This window comes from Periophthalmus magnuspinnatus, chromosome 21, assembly GCF_009829125.3.
Source record: "Periophthalmus magnuspinnatus isolate fPerMag1 chromosome 21, fPerMag1.2.pri, whole genome shotgun sequence".
NCBI lineage: Eukaryota > Metazoa > Chordata > Actinopteri > Gobiiformes > Gobiidae > Periophthalmus > Periophthalmus magnuspinnatus.
In genome coordinates this window covers 32969007-32982801 of record NC_047146.1, presented here as the reverse complement: position 1 = coordinate 32982801, position 13795 = coordinate 32969007, and the positions used below count along the sequence as shown (strand labels likewise).

The 13795-nt window shown below is 46.8% G+C and overlaps 1 protein-coding gene across 1 annotated transcript in view; it reads right to left on the bottom strand.

Moving 5' to 3' along the window:
* Window positions 1-13795, bottom strand: part of LOC117389683 (contactin-associated protein-like 5) — a 90878-nt gene that overhangs the window by 34795 nt on the left and 42288 nt on the right. Inside the window, exons 8-12 of the mRNA XM_033987395.2 lie at window positions 13459-13602; window positions 12835-12994; window positions 7758-7864; window positions 6912-7031; window positions 2715-2915 (exon numbers count right to left, since the gene is read on the bottom strand). Of these exons, the coding sequence (XP_033843286.1) occupies window positions 2715-2915; window positions 6912-7031; window positions 7758-7864; window positions 12835-12994; window positions 13459-13602 (732 nt within the window). The remainder of the gene's footprint in view (window positions 1-2714; window positions 2916-6911; window positions 7032-7757; window positions 7865-12834; window positions 12995-13458; window positions 13603-13795) is intronic.

Sequence of the window (13795 nt, the reverse complement as noted above, 5' to 3'; positions counted from 1 at the left end):
ACACAGTGACATCACAGTGACATCACACAATGACATCACACAGTGACATCACAATGACATCACACAATGACATCACACAGTGACATCACACAGTGACATCACACAGTGACATCACACAGTGACATCACACAATGACATCACACAGTGACATCACACAATGACATCACACAGTGACATCACACAGTGACATCACACAGTGACATCACAGTGACATCACACAATGACATCACACAGTGACATCACAGTGACATCACACAATGACATCACACAGTGACATCACACAGTGACATCACACAGTGACATCACACAGTGACATCACACAATGACATCACACAGTGACATCACACAGTGACATCACACAATGACATCACACAGTGACATCACACAGTGACATCACACAATGACATCACACAGTGACATCACACAGTGACATCACACAATGACATCACACAGTGACATCACAGTGACATCACACAGTGACATCACACAATGACATCACACAATGACATCACACAGTGACATCACACTTTGACATCACACAGTGACATCACACAGTGACATCACAGTGACATCACACAATGACATCACACAGTGACATCACACAATGACATCACACTGATGATGTCACCAGTGTGATGTCATCACAGTTTACACAAGAAATGTATTTTTTTTTTTTCAGAAACTTAAAAGACGAAATAAAAGTGTTTTCTTAATTTTATTTGTCAGATGATCAGAATCAGAATAATCTCTGTGACATTAGTGGAGTTTTGGTCCAGAAATTTGGAACATTGGAAGCTCGGATTTCCCGGTGTGATGTCATGATTTCCAACCAGGAAATAAAATTAAAACCTAAAAATGTTTTTGCAGTTTTGTTTTAGTAAAGTCTTAAACATAATGAAGTAAAATGAGTAGTTCAACCTATAGGCGCTTGTTGTTTCTATTTAGGTGATAAACGTTTTCTGCAAAATATCCAGTTGTTTATGGAGCAGAAACAGAACGGTCAAAGCCGTAGTTCTGACCTCTGACCTCTGCTCCAGACGCCTGTGGGCTTTAACACTTCATATTTCAGTCGTCTCAAATGTGTGCGATGAAGTCGTGTTCAGAGTCCTGATTCAAAAACACAAATCCCAAATCTAATCAGTCACAAAACCTCAAATACTGATGTATCCAACTCTCCACCCAAACATCTGACCCCCCTGACCTATCTGACCTCCACAAAACAACCACTGACCAAACCAAAGTCCACACTGCGTCCATGACACAAGAATAAATAAAGGCAGTGTTTCTTTTGTCTCTGAAGGAGAGAGTGGGATCAGTGTTTGTGGTCGATGAAGGTCAAGAGGCGCGCTGTGGCACCGGTCATTAGAGTGACCACAGGGACTGAGGCTATTTGTAGACATCAATCAATATCATGTACAGCATCATTAGCTCAGACATCTCCTTCATCATGGGCTCACGTGTCAGAGACAGATGACCTCACCACGGAGAACGCACACACAGATGACCTCACCACGGAGAACGCACAAACAGAAGACCTCACCACGGAGAACGCACAAACAGAAGACCTCACCACGGAGAACGCACACACAGAAGACCTCACCACGGAGAACGCACACACAGAAGACCTCACCACGGAGAACGCACAAACAGAAGACCTCACCACGGAGAACGCACAAACAGAAGACCTCACCACGGAGAACGCACAAACAAGACCTCACCACGGAGAACGCACAAACAGAAGACCTCACCACGGAGAACGCACAAACAGAAGACCTCACCACGGAGAACGCACAAACAAGACCTCACCACGGAGAATGCACAAACAGAAGACCTCACCACGGAGAACGCACACAGCACAGGGTTAAACAGGCCGTGGTCCCGGTCCTGGGGCCGGTCCTGGTCATGGTCCTGGTCCTGATCTTGGTCCTGATCTTGGTCCTGATCTTGGTCCTGGTCTTGGTCTTGGTCTTGGTCTTGGTCTTGGTCTTGGTCTTGGTCTTGGTCTTGGTCTTGGTCCTTCTCATGGACGATAAATGATAAACTGAAACCACTTTATGCCACTGACACAAAAACAATGATATAAAATAAAGACTTGAGCTGCAGCTCATACAGAGCAACCAAAGAGCCAATCAGGAGTGAGCCTGTTGAAGGTCACGCCCCTTCTCGGTCTCTAGTTTAGCAGAGAGTGGACGCTTAGCAACGCTGTCAATCAAACCTGTTGCTAACGCTAACAGGAGCGACCTCGGGGAAAGAAGGACCTGATTTGTCTGTTATTAATGTTCATATTTTGATTTACAGACACAATAGTGAAATAAAAACCCCAGGATCATGTAGAGGGTTAATACGAACATTTAAGACCAGAATGACAGCACTGCAGCTTTGATCCAGAAGTCAGCTGATGTGTTTCTTTTATTAAGTCGCTTTAGATCAATAAAAAAAGTATTATAGATTAAAACTACCGAGCAAGAACAGTGTCAAAATGTTTTCTTTAAAATGATAAAAATGAATTAGAGAAACCAGCTGCAGTGTCTCGCTTGTGCAACAATAAAAAATATATTTTCTGTTTATAAATTAACACAAACTCCCCAACAGCGTCTTAAAAACAGGGGTCAGAGTTAAACAATTATCAGTTAGCAAACGGCTTTAGCATATTAGCACTAGCTTACTTTATAATGCTGTGTCATTACAGAAGAATAAACCAAACTCCACGTTACCTTTGGCGTTGAAGAGGCGGGACTTCCTGCAGTTGTAGACCACTTCCTGTTGGCAGTGCTCGGAGCCCTCCACGATGGCGTGCAGCTGCGGCGTGGAGACGCTGTAGTTTAGTTTGATAACGTGAGGCTTTAGGACGGAGGAGCCCTGAACTGTGACGGGGGCAGTGCTGTTGTGTGAGATCACTGTCCACACTCTGTCCTCTGAAACAGAAACAGATGAACACATGAAGAACATGTGAACAAGACATGAACAAGACATGAACAACATGTGAACAACACATGAAGAACACATGAAGAACATGTGGACAAGACATGAACAAGACATGAACAACACATGAACAACATGTGAACAACACATGAAGAACATGTGAACAACATGTGAACAACACATGAAGAACATGTGAACAACATGTGAACAACACATGAAGAACATGTGGACAAGACATGAACAACACATGAACAACACATGAACAACATGTGAACAACACATGAAGAACATGTGGACAAGACATGAACAACACATGAAGAACACATGAACAACATGTGAACAACACATGAACAACATGTGAACAACACATGAACAACATGTGAACAAGACATGAACAATACATGAACACATAAATAACACATAAATAACACATAAATAACACATGAATAACACATGAACAGCACATTCTGACCACACTCAGACTCTGGTGTATAATCTGTGGTCAGGCCTGTGTCACTGTGTCGATCGGTCACTTTATGAAAGACACAACTAGATATTTTTTGTGTCAATATTTATCGTGGGTAATTTTTTTGTGCAACTGGGAAATTTTGTGTAATATTGTGTAATTTTGTATAAGAAGGGGGACCGGAGGGTGTGTTCCAATTATAGAGGAATCACACTCCTCAGCCTTCCCGGTAAGGTCTACTCCAGGGACTGGAGAGGAGAATTCGACCGATAGTCGAACCTCAGATTCAGGAGGAGCAGTGTGGTTTTCGTCCTGGTCGTGGAACACTGGACCAGCTCTATACTCTCCATCGGGTCCTCGAGGCTCATGGGAGTTTGCCCAACCAGTCCACATGTGTTTTGTGGATCTGGAGAAGGCATTCGACCGTGTCCCTCGTGGTGTCCTTTGGGGGGTGCTCTGGGAGTATGGGGTCCGGGGCTCTTTGCTAAGGGCTGTCCGGTCCCTGTATGACCGGAGCAGGAGCTGTGTTCATTGTCGACAGTAAGTCAGACCTGTTCCCAGTGCATGTTGGACTCCGCCAGGGCTGCCCTTTGTCACCGGTTCTGTTCATTATATTTATGGACAGAATTTCTAGGCGCAGTCAGGGGCCGGAGGGGGCCTGGTTTGGGAACCACAGGATTTCATCTCTGCTGTTTGCAGATGATGTTGTCCTGATGGCTTCATCGAGCCAGGACCTGCAGCACTGGGGCGGTTTGCAGCCGAGTGTGAAGCGGCTGGGATGAGAATCAGCTCCTCCAAATCCGAGGCCATGGTTCTCGACCGGAAAAAGGTGGTTTGCTCCCTCCAGGTGGGTGGTGAGTCTCTGCCCCAAGTGGAGGAGTTCAAGTATCTCGGGGTCTTGTTCACAAGTGAGGGAAGGATGGAGCGTGAGATTGACAGTTGGATCGGTGCAGCGTCTGCAGTGATGCGGTCGCTGTATCGGTCCGTTGTGGTAAAGAAGGAGCTGAGCCCAAAGGCAAAGCTCTCGATTTACCGGTCAATCTACGTTCCTACCCTCACCTATGGTCATGAGCTCTGGGTAATGACCGAAAGGACAAGATCGCGGATACAAGCGGCTGAAATGGGCTTCCTCCGCAGAGTGGCCGGGCGCACCCTTAGGGATAGGGTGAGGAGCTCGGTCACACGGGAGGAGCTCGGAGTAGAGCCGCTGCTCCTACACGTTGAGAGGAACCAGTTGAGGTGGCTCGGGCATCTGCTCAGGATGCCTCCTGGACGCCTCCCTAGGGAGGTGTTCTGGGCATGTCCCACCGGGAGGAGGCCCCGGGGAAGACCCAGGACACGCTGGAGGGACTATGTCTCTGGCCTGGGAACGCCTTGGGGTCCCACCGGAGGAGCTGGAGGACGTGTCCGGGGTGAGGGAAGTCTGGGAGTCCCTGCTTAGACTGCTGCCCCCGCGACCCGGCCCCGGATAAGCGGAAGAAAATGGATGAATGGATGGAAATATTGTGCTATTTTTTACTTTTTTTTTTTCTCCGTAAAAAGTTGAATAAATCACTAACGTGTGATGAATGTGTTGTGTGTTCTGGTGAATGAACGTGTTGTGTGTTATGGTGAATGTGTTGTGTGTCATGGTGATTGTGTCAGTGTGTAGTTCAATAAAAGATCTCAGTCACACACTGTGATCATAAACTGTTCTTTATGGTGTGAACAGGAGCAGCTTTCCTCACAGCGGCCGTGCTCTCCATGTGGGAGGCATCGCCGTGTCACCAGAGCGAAACGCCGCAGTCACACGGAGAACGACAAAAGACCACACTCAGCTCACACTCTGCAGGGAGAGAACCGTGTGTGGAGTTCACTGTGTGTGGAGTTCACCGTGTGTGGAGTTCACCGTGTGTGGAGTTCACCGTGTGTGGAGTTCACCGTGTGTGGAGTTCACTGTGTGTGGAGTTCACCGTGTGTGGAGTTCACCGTGTGTGGAGTTCACCGTGTGTGGAGTTCACCGTGTGTGGAGTTCACCGTGTGTGGAGTTCACTGTGTGTGGAGTTCACCGTGTGTGGAGTTCACTGTGTGTGGAGTTCACTGTGTGTGGAGTTCATCTCATAGGGAGTTAAACGCGTCGGGAGTTAACCGTGTGGGGAGTTAAACGCAGAGAGTTATGAGCGAGTTCAGCTTTAACTGAAGCCTCATATGTGTCTGTCAGGAGCTGTTCACTGATTGGCTGATCACCACAGCGACATCACTCCAAATTTGCATAAAGTTCAAGTCCTCTTCTCCTCTAGTCTCCTCCTCTTCTCCTCTAGTCTCCTCCTCTTCTCCTCTAGTCTCCTCCTGCTCCAGTTGAGGAGGATATGAACAGGAGCTCAGGTGGCTCAGGTGGCTCCGGTGGCTCAGGTGGCTCTGGTGGCTCAGGTCGCCCAGGTGGCTCAGGAGGCTCAGGTGGCTCAGGAGGCTCAGGTGGCTCAGGTGGCTCAGGTGGCTCAGGTGGCTCAGGTGGCTCAGGTCGCTCAGGTCGCTCTTGGTCTGAACACGGTGTGAAGCTGCAGGTTTAAACACATCCACAGACACAAACCCAAGTGCTACAGAAGGTGCTGATCTTTTGAATGGACTTGTTCTTTTGTGTCTCGTTCTGCAGACGGCAGAGTTTTTATTTTATACATTTGTGAGGTTTTGACCCCTGCCCTGGACAAGCAGCCCCTAACTGCACAGTGAAAGCATCGACGTGAAGGTCTGGGCTTGTTTTGAAACCCACGCACAACAAAGAGCCTTATCAGGAGCATCCATTTTAAAGTTTGGTCATCGGCGAGGTGAAAAGAGCGGCTCGGATGAGGCCGGCCGTGGCCCCGTCCTTGGGATGTCACTGAGTAAATCCTTTACACCTCAATGACACCATCACTTCTCCTCGCTCCAACTTTTTAGCACTTTTTGAAATTGGATGTCCCTGAACGGCATGTGCAGAAAATAGAGAAGAGCATGGAGGTTTTTAAAGTTATCAAGTTCACACATCACCAAGCAGATCATGGCCCAGTGAGTGTCCACAGTGTTTATCAGAGGATGAACACTGCCACAAAGCTCATGTGCTTCAGATCAATGCAGCTCATAGAGTGGACCGAGGAGTCTGGACTCTCTAAACCTGGAAAGAGTTCACCCCAACTCACGATAACACACTCTGAAGCTCCATGTGTCAGAGAAATACTGAGATGAACGAGAATACTGAAACTACTTTATGTCACTGACACTAAACTAAAACATATGATCAGAAACAGATTTAAGTACAAACACAGAAATAACAGAATGGAATGAACCAGAATGTTGCTTTAGAGGTTATTTAATCAACTCTCTACAGCTCAGATCTTATATCACAATAATAACAAAAATGTGCCCACTCTGCCAAAGAAACTGACTGAGCCCCAAAATACACTGCTCCAGCTTCAGACACTGAACCATGAGCTGAGGTAGTGATTCTTTTGAGACAGACCTAGAAAGAGCAAAAGAAGAAGTGATGACAGGAGTAAGGCTGTCTCACCTGTCATGTTGCAGTACACCTGTGCAGCCCCCAGGGGGCCGCTCCCATCAGGATCAATGGAGTAAAAGCCCGACGAGCTCCCGATCAGTTTGTACGCCTCACAAGACGCTTCATAGATGGCTGCGCAAACAGAGAAACACACACGAGTTTACTTTTTGGAAAACAAATATTGGAACTTTCTTTTTAAAACTTTCTTAACAAAGTAAAATCTAAAAATCTGGCATTTAGTAAGAAGCACATTTAAAGTGTTTTTTGTGGCTCGACTGGAACAAACCCAATGATTCAGAGCTGAATAAAAACTCAGAACATTATCACAGGTTTGTTCATAGATTCTGTCACATAAAAAGGTAAAACTGTGCTTCTGTAAAGTCACAATTACAACAGTGAATCTTAATCAGAGCAGTTTTTGAGTAAACTGCTTGAAGTCTGTTCAAGAGACGCTCTTCTGACTTGCAAATGTGAGAGCGTTTGGAGCCTATAAACAAGAAATCAGTATTCTGGGGCACCCCATTCCAGCAGCTGTCTCCACTGTGAATATCAAGGAGCGACGGGTGCTGTAAGTCACAAAAATGACACCCGCAAGGAAAAAAATACTCCACAAAGTCAGAGGAAAGTCAGGGCAAAAAATAGATTTGAAATTTTAAAAGCCCGAGTGCTGATGTTAAAGCGTGTCAGGTAGAACACAGCGACACGCCGCTCCTGACTCACTCTCAAAGTGTGTCTGGAGGCAGACAGGTGGAGATGTGACGCTGATCCATGTAACGCTAAGGCAGAAGGGCGTGTGTGTGCAGGGCGTGTGTGTGCAGGGAGAGGTGCGAGGAGGAGGCGACGAAGTGCAACGCTCACAGTTATGACAGGTGGCGCCGGAGTACCCTGTTCCCGAGCAGTCACAGGAGAACGAGCTCCACGTCTGAGAGCAGCGGCCGCCGTGTTCACACAGATTAGGCAGACACCTGGATCAGACGGAGACAAGAACACAGTCTGGAAGTGTGTTTGACTTTAATGTGACGCTGAAATGAGACATGGAAATAAAAGGTAAATGGTCATATTTTTATAAAGAACATTTTCAAATTCAAGGCTCAAAGTGCTTTACATTTTACATCGAGGAACCACACACACACACACACACACACACACACATTGACACAGTGTATGCAGACACTGGGGGCGAGATGGATCAAGTGTCTTGCTCAAGGACAGACGTCTGCAGACCCACAGATGGAGCGCAGAGGAGGAAGAGCCACTAAACTCACTATAACCTGCTCAAAGCACCACCTTCACATCACCCCACCCTCTGCCTCTCGCTGACTTTGTGACTGCAGATAAACCTCCCCTTTAAGACACCCGGGGTCAGGCGTGATGTGTTTGATGTGCGTTCTGATCAGAGACTGTTTATATAAATGGACACAGTTCCAAACAGGTGATCATGGTGCACCTTCTGCTGCTTTGACTCTGGCTCTAATTCACTTTACGTTGAAACTGTGGCCCAGTGGTAAAGACACTCACTGAGTCACTTCTTTACAGTCTGTGCTTCTTTTACGTTGACTTTATCTTATTCTCTGCTCCAGCACAAAAGCTCTTCAGAATAAAACAACGATTCTCTGGACAAAAGCACTGCTCCTACTGCCAGTGTGTTTTATGGTCAACTAAACTGTACCAAAAATGAAATATCCTCCCTTATATTAGCCTTATGTGACTTTATACTTTGCCTTAGCTGCAGCGTCCTGAAGCTTAAGTAGCTGAGAATATGTGAACACCCAAGAAACGTCTAATCTCTGAGGTAATGTGGGGACTGAACAACTCACACTGTGTTTGCTCCGAGGTTTTAAATCTTAATGACGACAGCCAGAGCGTTTTAATATCGAACCAAATGAATCATTAATGTGACTGCTGTTGGTCAGAACAATATGAAGAGAACTGTTCATTAAAAACTGAAATGTTTTAAATGTTTTGAGCTTTTGTCCTGGAGCCACAGTCTGATCACACATTTATCACGACGGCTCCTGTTTCTGTGGTGATGTAACTCTGACATGAGCCACAGTCTGAGTGAAGAAGTGACAGAGTGAGACGTCACCACAGCTTCAGCTCCAAATGAAGCTCATCGAGGCTGGAGCAGGTGGAGAGACGATGTGGAGCAGAGTTCAGACTGTGAGTATCATAGCAACCAAAGAGCCAATCAGGAGCGAGGCTGTTGAAGCGCCGCTGGGAAAGAAGGACCTGATTTGTCTGTTATTAATGTTCAGATCTTGATTTACAGACACAATAGTGAAATAAAAACCCCAGGATCATGTAAAGCGGGTTTTTCAACGTAAAGTGAATTGGAGCCAGAGTCGATGAAGCCGGAAACGCGTCCGTGATCACTTCCTGTTTGTAGCTCATCGTAAAAAACTCATTGTGTCTTTATTATGTTTATGACGCTGGCTCCCAAAAGCGTGGAAAACGGCCTGTTATACTGGATGCCCTTGTCACATTTGAAACAGCTGACGTATCGGCCTCAGTGCCACTAAAAAGAGTGTCGCCGCCGCCTTCAGCGTGTTTATGAGACATTCTCCACCATAAACGCAGAAGGTCCAGCCCACACAGGCCTGATTAATGGTCCTTTCCTCGAGTCTACTTGAGTTACACATAATTGCCGGCCTTTCAAGCGTGCATCTATAATTTCATACACTTTGAGCTCTCACCTATTAACTGCAGCGGAGCCCACAAAACACGGATAAGGTTGCGTTCACCAGTTTAATTACGATCAGCGCGGTTCTGCCTCGAGAGTCCGACTCACGGGTTGTAACGTATCAGCAGAATCCGCCAAAGACACGAAAGGAACAAAGGGATTATTGTCCCGGTCGCGTCTGTAAATACACGCTCACATGTCGGGCTGTGGCGTTCGTCGTTTCAAGAGTTGTGGCCTAATCAATATAAGTGTGAAATACAATGGAAACCGGTGTGGCCCCCAAAGCCTGATGGGAGTTTTGACAGTGTGAAAGGTGAAAGCATCGGGCTGTGAAAATCCAATTCACTTTACATAACACAATTAACCTGGAGTTAATTTAGTTTTTACTTAATGAAAAGATGGTAATTGCGTTTCAATATTGACTCTATATTGAGGCAACGACTGGACAGAAGCGTTTTAGCGTCTGGAGGAAGTGCGTGCAGACGGAGAGGGTTAAACCGCCAGGAAATCACGGCTGGAATCCAAGCAGAACATCTCCACTTCACACGGATCAATCTAAATGATCTCATCTAGTGCAATGAGACACTTTTATGCACAACGAGATCTCGAGACACAAGATCTCACCAGATTTTATCTGTACATTTGGTTCAGGCGTGAAAGGGTTAAGTCATAAATCTATGAGCCGCTAAAGTCAAACGTAAACAGACCTAAGATCTGAACTTTATCTGCACATGGACACGTGTAAGTCCTGATTTAGTCCTGGTTTGGTCCTGGTTTGGTCCTGGTTCAGTCCTGGTTCAGTCCTGGTTTAGTCCTGGTTCAGTCCTGGTTTAGTCCTGGTTTAGTCTTGGTTTAGTCCTGGTTTAGACCTGGTTTAGTCCTGGTTTAGACCTGGTTTAGTCCTGGTTCAGTCCTGGTTCAGTCCTGGTTTAGTCCTGGTTCAGTCCTGGTTCAGTCCTGGTTCAGTCCTGGTTCAGTCCTGGTTCGGTCCTGGGTTAGTCCTGGTTCGGTCCTGGTTCAGTCCTGGTTCGGTCCTGGGTTAGTCCTGGTTCGGTCCTGGTTCGGTCCTGGTTCAGTCCTGGTTCAGTCCTGGTTTAGTCCTGGTTTAGTCCTGGTTTAGTCCTGGTTTAGTCCTGGTTCAGTCCTGGTTCAGTCCTGGTTTAGACCTGGTTTAGTCCTGGTTCAGTCCTGGTTCAGTCCTGGTTCAGTCCTGGTTTAGTCCTGGTTTAGTCTTGGTTTAGTCCTGGTTTAGACCTGGTTTAGTCCTGGTTTAGACCTGGTTTAGTCCTGGTTCAGTCCTGGTTCAGTCCTGGTTTAGTCCTGGTTTAGTCCTGGTTTAGTCTTGGTTTAGTCCTGGTTTAGACCTGGTTTAGTCCTGGTTTAGACCTGGTTTAGTCCTGGTTCAGTCCTGGTTTAGTCCTGGTTTAGTCCTGGTTCAGTCCTGGTTCAGTCCTGGTTCAGTCCTGGTTCAGTCCTGGTTTAGTCCTGGTTCAGTCCTGGTTCAGTCCTGGTTCAGTCCTGGTTTAGTCCTGGTTTAGTCCTGGTTTGGTCCTGGTTCGGTCCTGGTTTAGTCCTGGTTTAGTCCTGGTTCGGTCCTGGTTTAGTCCTGGTTTAGTCCTGGTTCAGTCCTGGTTTAGTCCTGGTTTAGTCCTGGTTTAGTCCTGGTTCGGTCCTGGTTTAGTCCTGGTTTAGTCCTGGTTCAGTCCTGGTTTAGTCCTGGTTCAGTCCTGGTTCAGTCCTGGTTTAGTCCTGGTTCAGTCCTGGTTTAGTCCTGGTTTAGTCCTGGTTTAGTCCTGGTTCGGTCCTGGTTTAGTCCTGGTTTAGTCCTGGTTCAGTCCTGGTTTAGTCCTGGTTCAGTCCTGGTTCAGTCCTGGTTTAGTCCTGGTTTAGTCCTGGTTTAGTCCTGGTTTAGTCCTGGTTCAGTCCTGGTTTAGTCCTGGTTCAGTCCTGGTTTAGTCCTGGTTCAGTCCTGGTTTAGTCCATGGGAGTGTGCCTCGTGTTCACTGTGGTTCTTGGTTCTGGTTCTTGTGTTTGTTTGAGTGGTTCCTGCAGGAGGAGGGTCTGAGGACAGGGGGCGCTGTGTTGTTCTTGTCCAGTGTCTGTTTTGTTGTTGTTGTTGTTTAACTCCGTGGTCGTGTTGAGCTTTAGTGACCCACTGACTCAAACTTTGGTCATACTTGTGTCTCTGGTGCAGTGTCTCTGAAGTGTCCTTCAAAGCCTCAGATCCATATGCTCCTTCATCTGATCTGTTTTCAGCTTCAGACGTGTAACAGAACCGTCAGTTGCCATGGAGACGTGACTCATCACACGCCATAAAATTAAAGCCTTTTCCTTCATTAATATTTATTTCTTTTTTGTTAATTCTCTCTGGTTTAGGTTTCACTCTCAGGACGGTTCTGTGGAGAAAATCTATTTATCCAGGTCTGGATGTGGCACAAACTGACCACAGGGTGAAAAATATCTATCTATCTATCTATCTATCTATCTATCTATCTATCTATCTATCTATCTATATATATATATATATATATATATATATATACACACACACACACACTCGTGTGGCCCACATACTCTTCTTACTCTGTCTCCATCAGTTGTTTGTGACAGATGTGACAGATGTGGGGCTGTCCAGGCTCCGTCTGAGCTGAGAATGTGACAATAGAACAATGTCCTACAGTGTGACATCTCTGCGCCCTCTGCAGGTGGCACATGCCCACTGCGACACACAGACACACACACACACACACACACACACACACACCGTCTGCTCTCCTCCTCCTCCATGTGACAGACACACACTGTGACACATACACACTGTTGTGTCACTTATGTTTACAGTGTGACACACACACACTGTGACACACCCCCACACACACACTGTGACACACACACACACACACAGTGTTGTGTCACTCGTGCTCACACAGAGCTGTGGGGTAATGAGGTTAGCGTGGCAGGACAGTGGGGAGCGTCTTGTTAGCATAGTCCTCTGCCAGGGACGATGTTACCAAGTTCCTGTTGCAGTTTAATTGGATGATCCTGTCAGTGTGTTTTTCTCTGCAGGACGAGTTCAGACAACACGCCGTCATCTCCAAACGAGCCATGTGACCACGAACACGCCGCCATCTCCAAACGAGCCGTGTGGCCGCAGACGAGTCAAACACGGCTCCACACGCCTCTGTGTCTGACATGGGTCTGACTGAAGAGTCAAACCGTCACTGACGTTTCTCTCTTCAGATAAAGTTCACTCACCTGTCTCTTATGTTGCACGTGTGAAACTGAAGCTCATTATATTTTCCCAGCAGCCCCTGCTGTACGTGACTGAGGTCCATCGTCTGACTGTTGATGAATATGAGCTGCAAACAGCCTTGGAACGCCGGAGTGGAGAGCGGGCACTCCACCGACGGACAGCCTGAGAGGGACAAAAGACAAAAGATCAAGACCTTCATCATCATCCAAGACTCTGCTCCTCCAAGTCTCTTCAGTTCTGGTCAGATTCCTGCTGGACACTGTCTTATCTCTGTGTGAAGGACGAGCTAACGTCACTGAAGCTAACGACACTGAAGCTAACGACACTGAAGCTAACGTCAGTGAAGCTAACGACGCTGAATCTAACGACACTGAAGCTAACGACACTGAAGCTAACGTCAGTGAAGCTAACAACGCTGAAGCTAACGACACTGAAGCTGACGACACTGAAGCTAACGCTCCTGTTTGTTTACAGTGTCTGTTCGTCTGTGTTGACCTGTGTCTGGGTCGTACTCTGCAGAATCATTCACGCTGGACGAGCAGACAAACCTTTTCACTCTTACAACTTTTTGTCCAGTGAATTTGAATTTTTCTTTTCAGTTAAGGTTATGTTCTTTATTCACCAACCTCCAAAATACACATTCCCTTTGACTTCCAGTTTTTCCCATAATTCCACAGTGGAGTGTGGCTCCTTGTCGACGGATAAGGTGATCTGCAGGTTCTTTGAGTCCAAACGCACAGAGTGCCACAGCCCGTCGTTCAGAGAGTGACCTGTGGAGCAAACAGAACATACATATGTGAAACACAAGGGGGCAGCAGAGAGACCACAGTATAGACTGTAAAAGAGTGAGTGAGACGTCACCACAGCTTCAGCTCCACATGAAGCTGATCGAGGCCGGAGCAGGTACAGGGAGAATGTGGAGCAGAGTTCAGACTGTGAGTATCATAGCAACCAAAGAGCCAA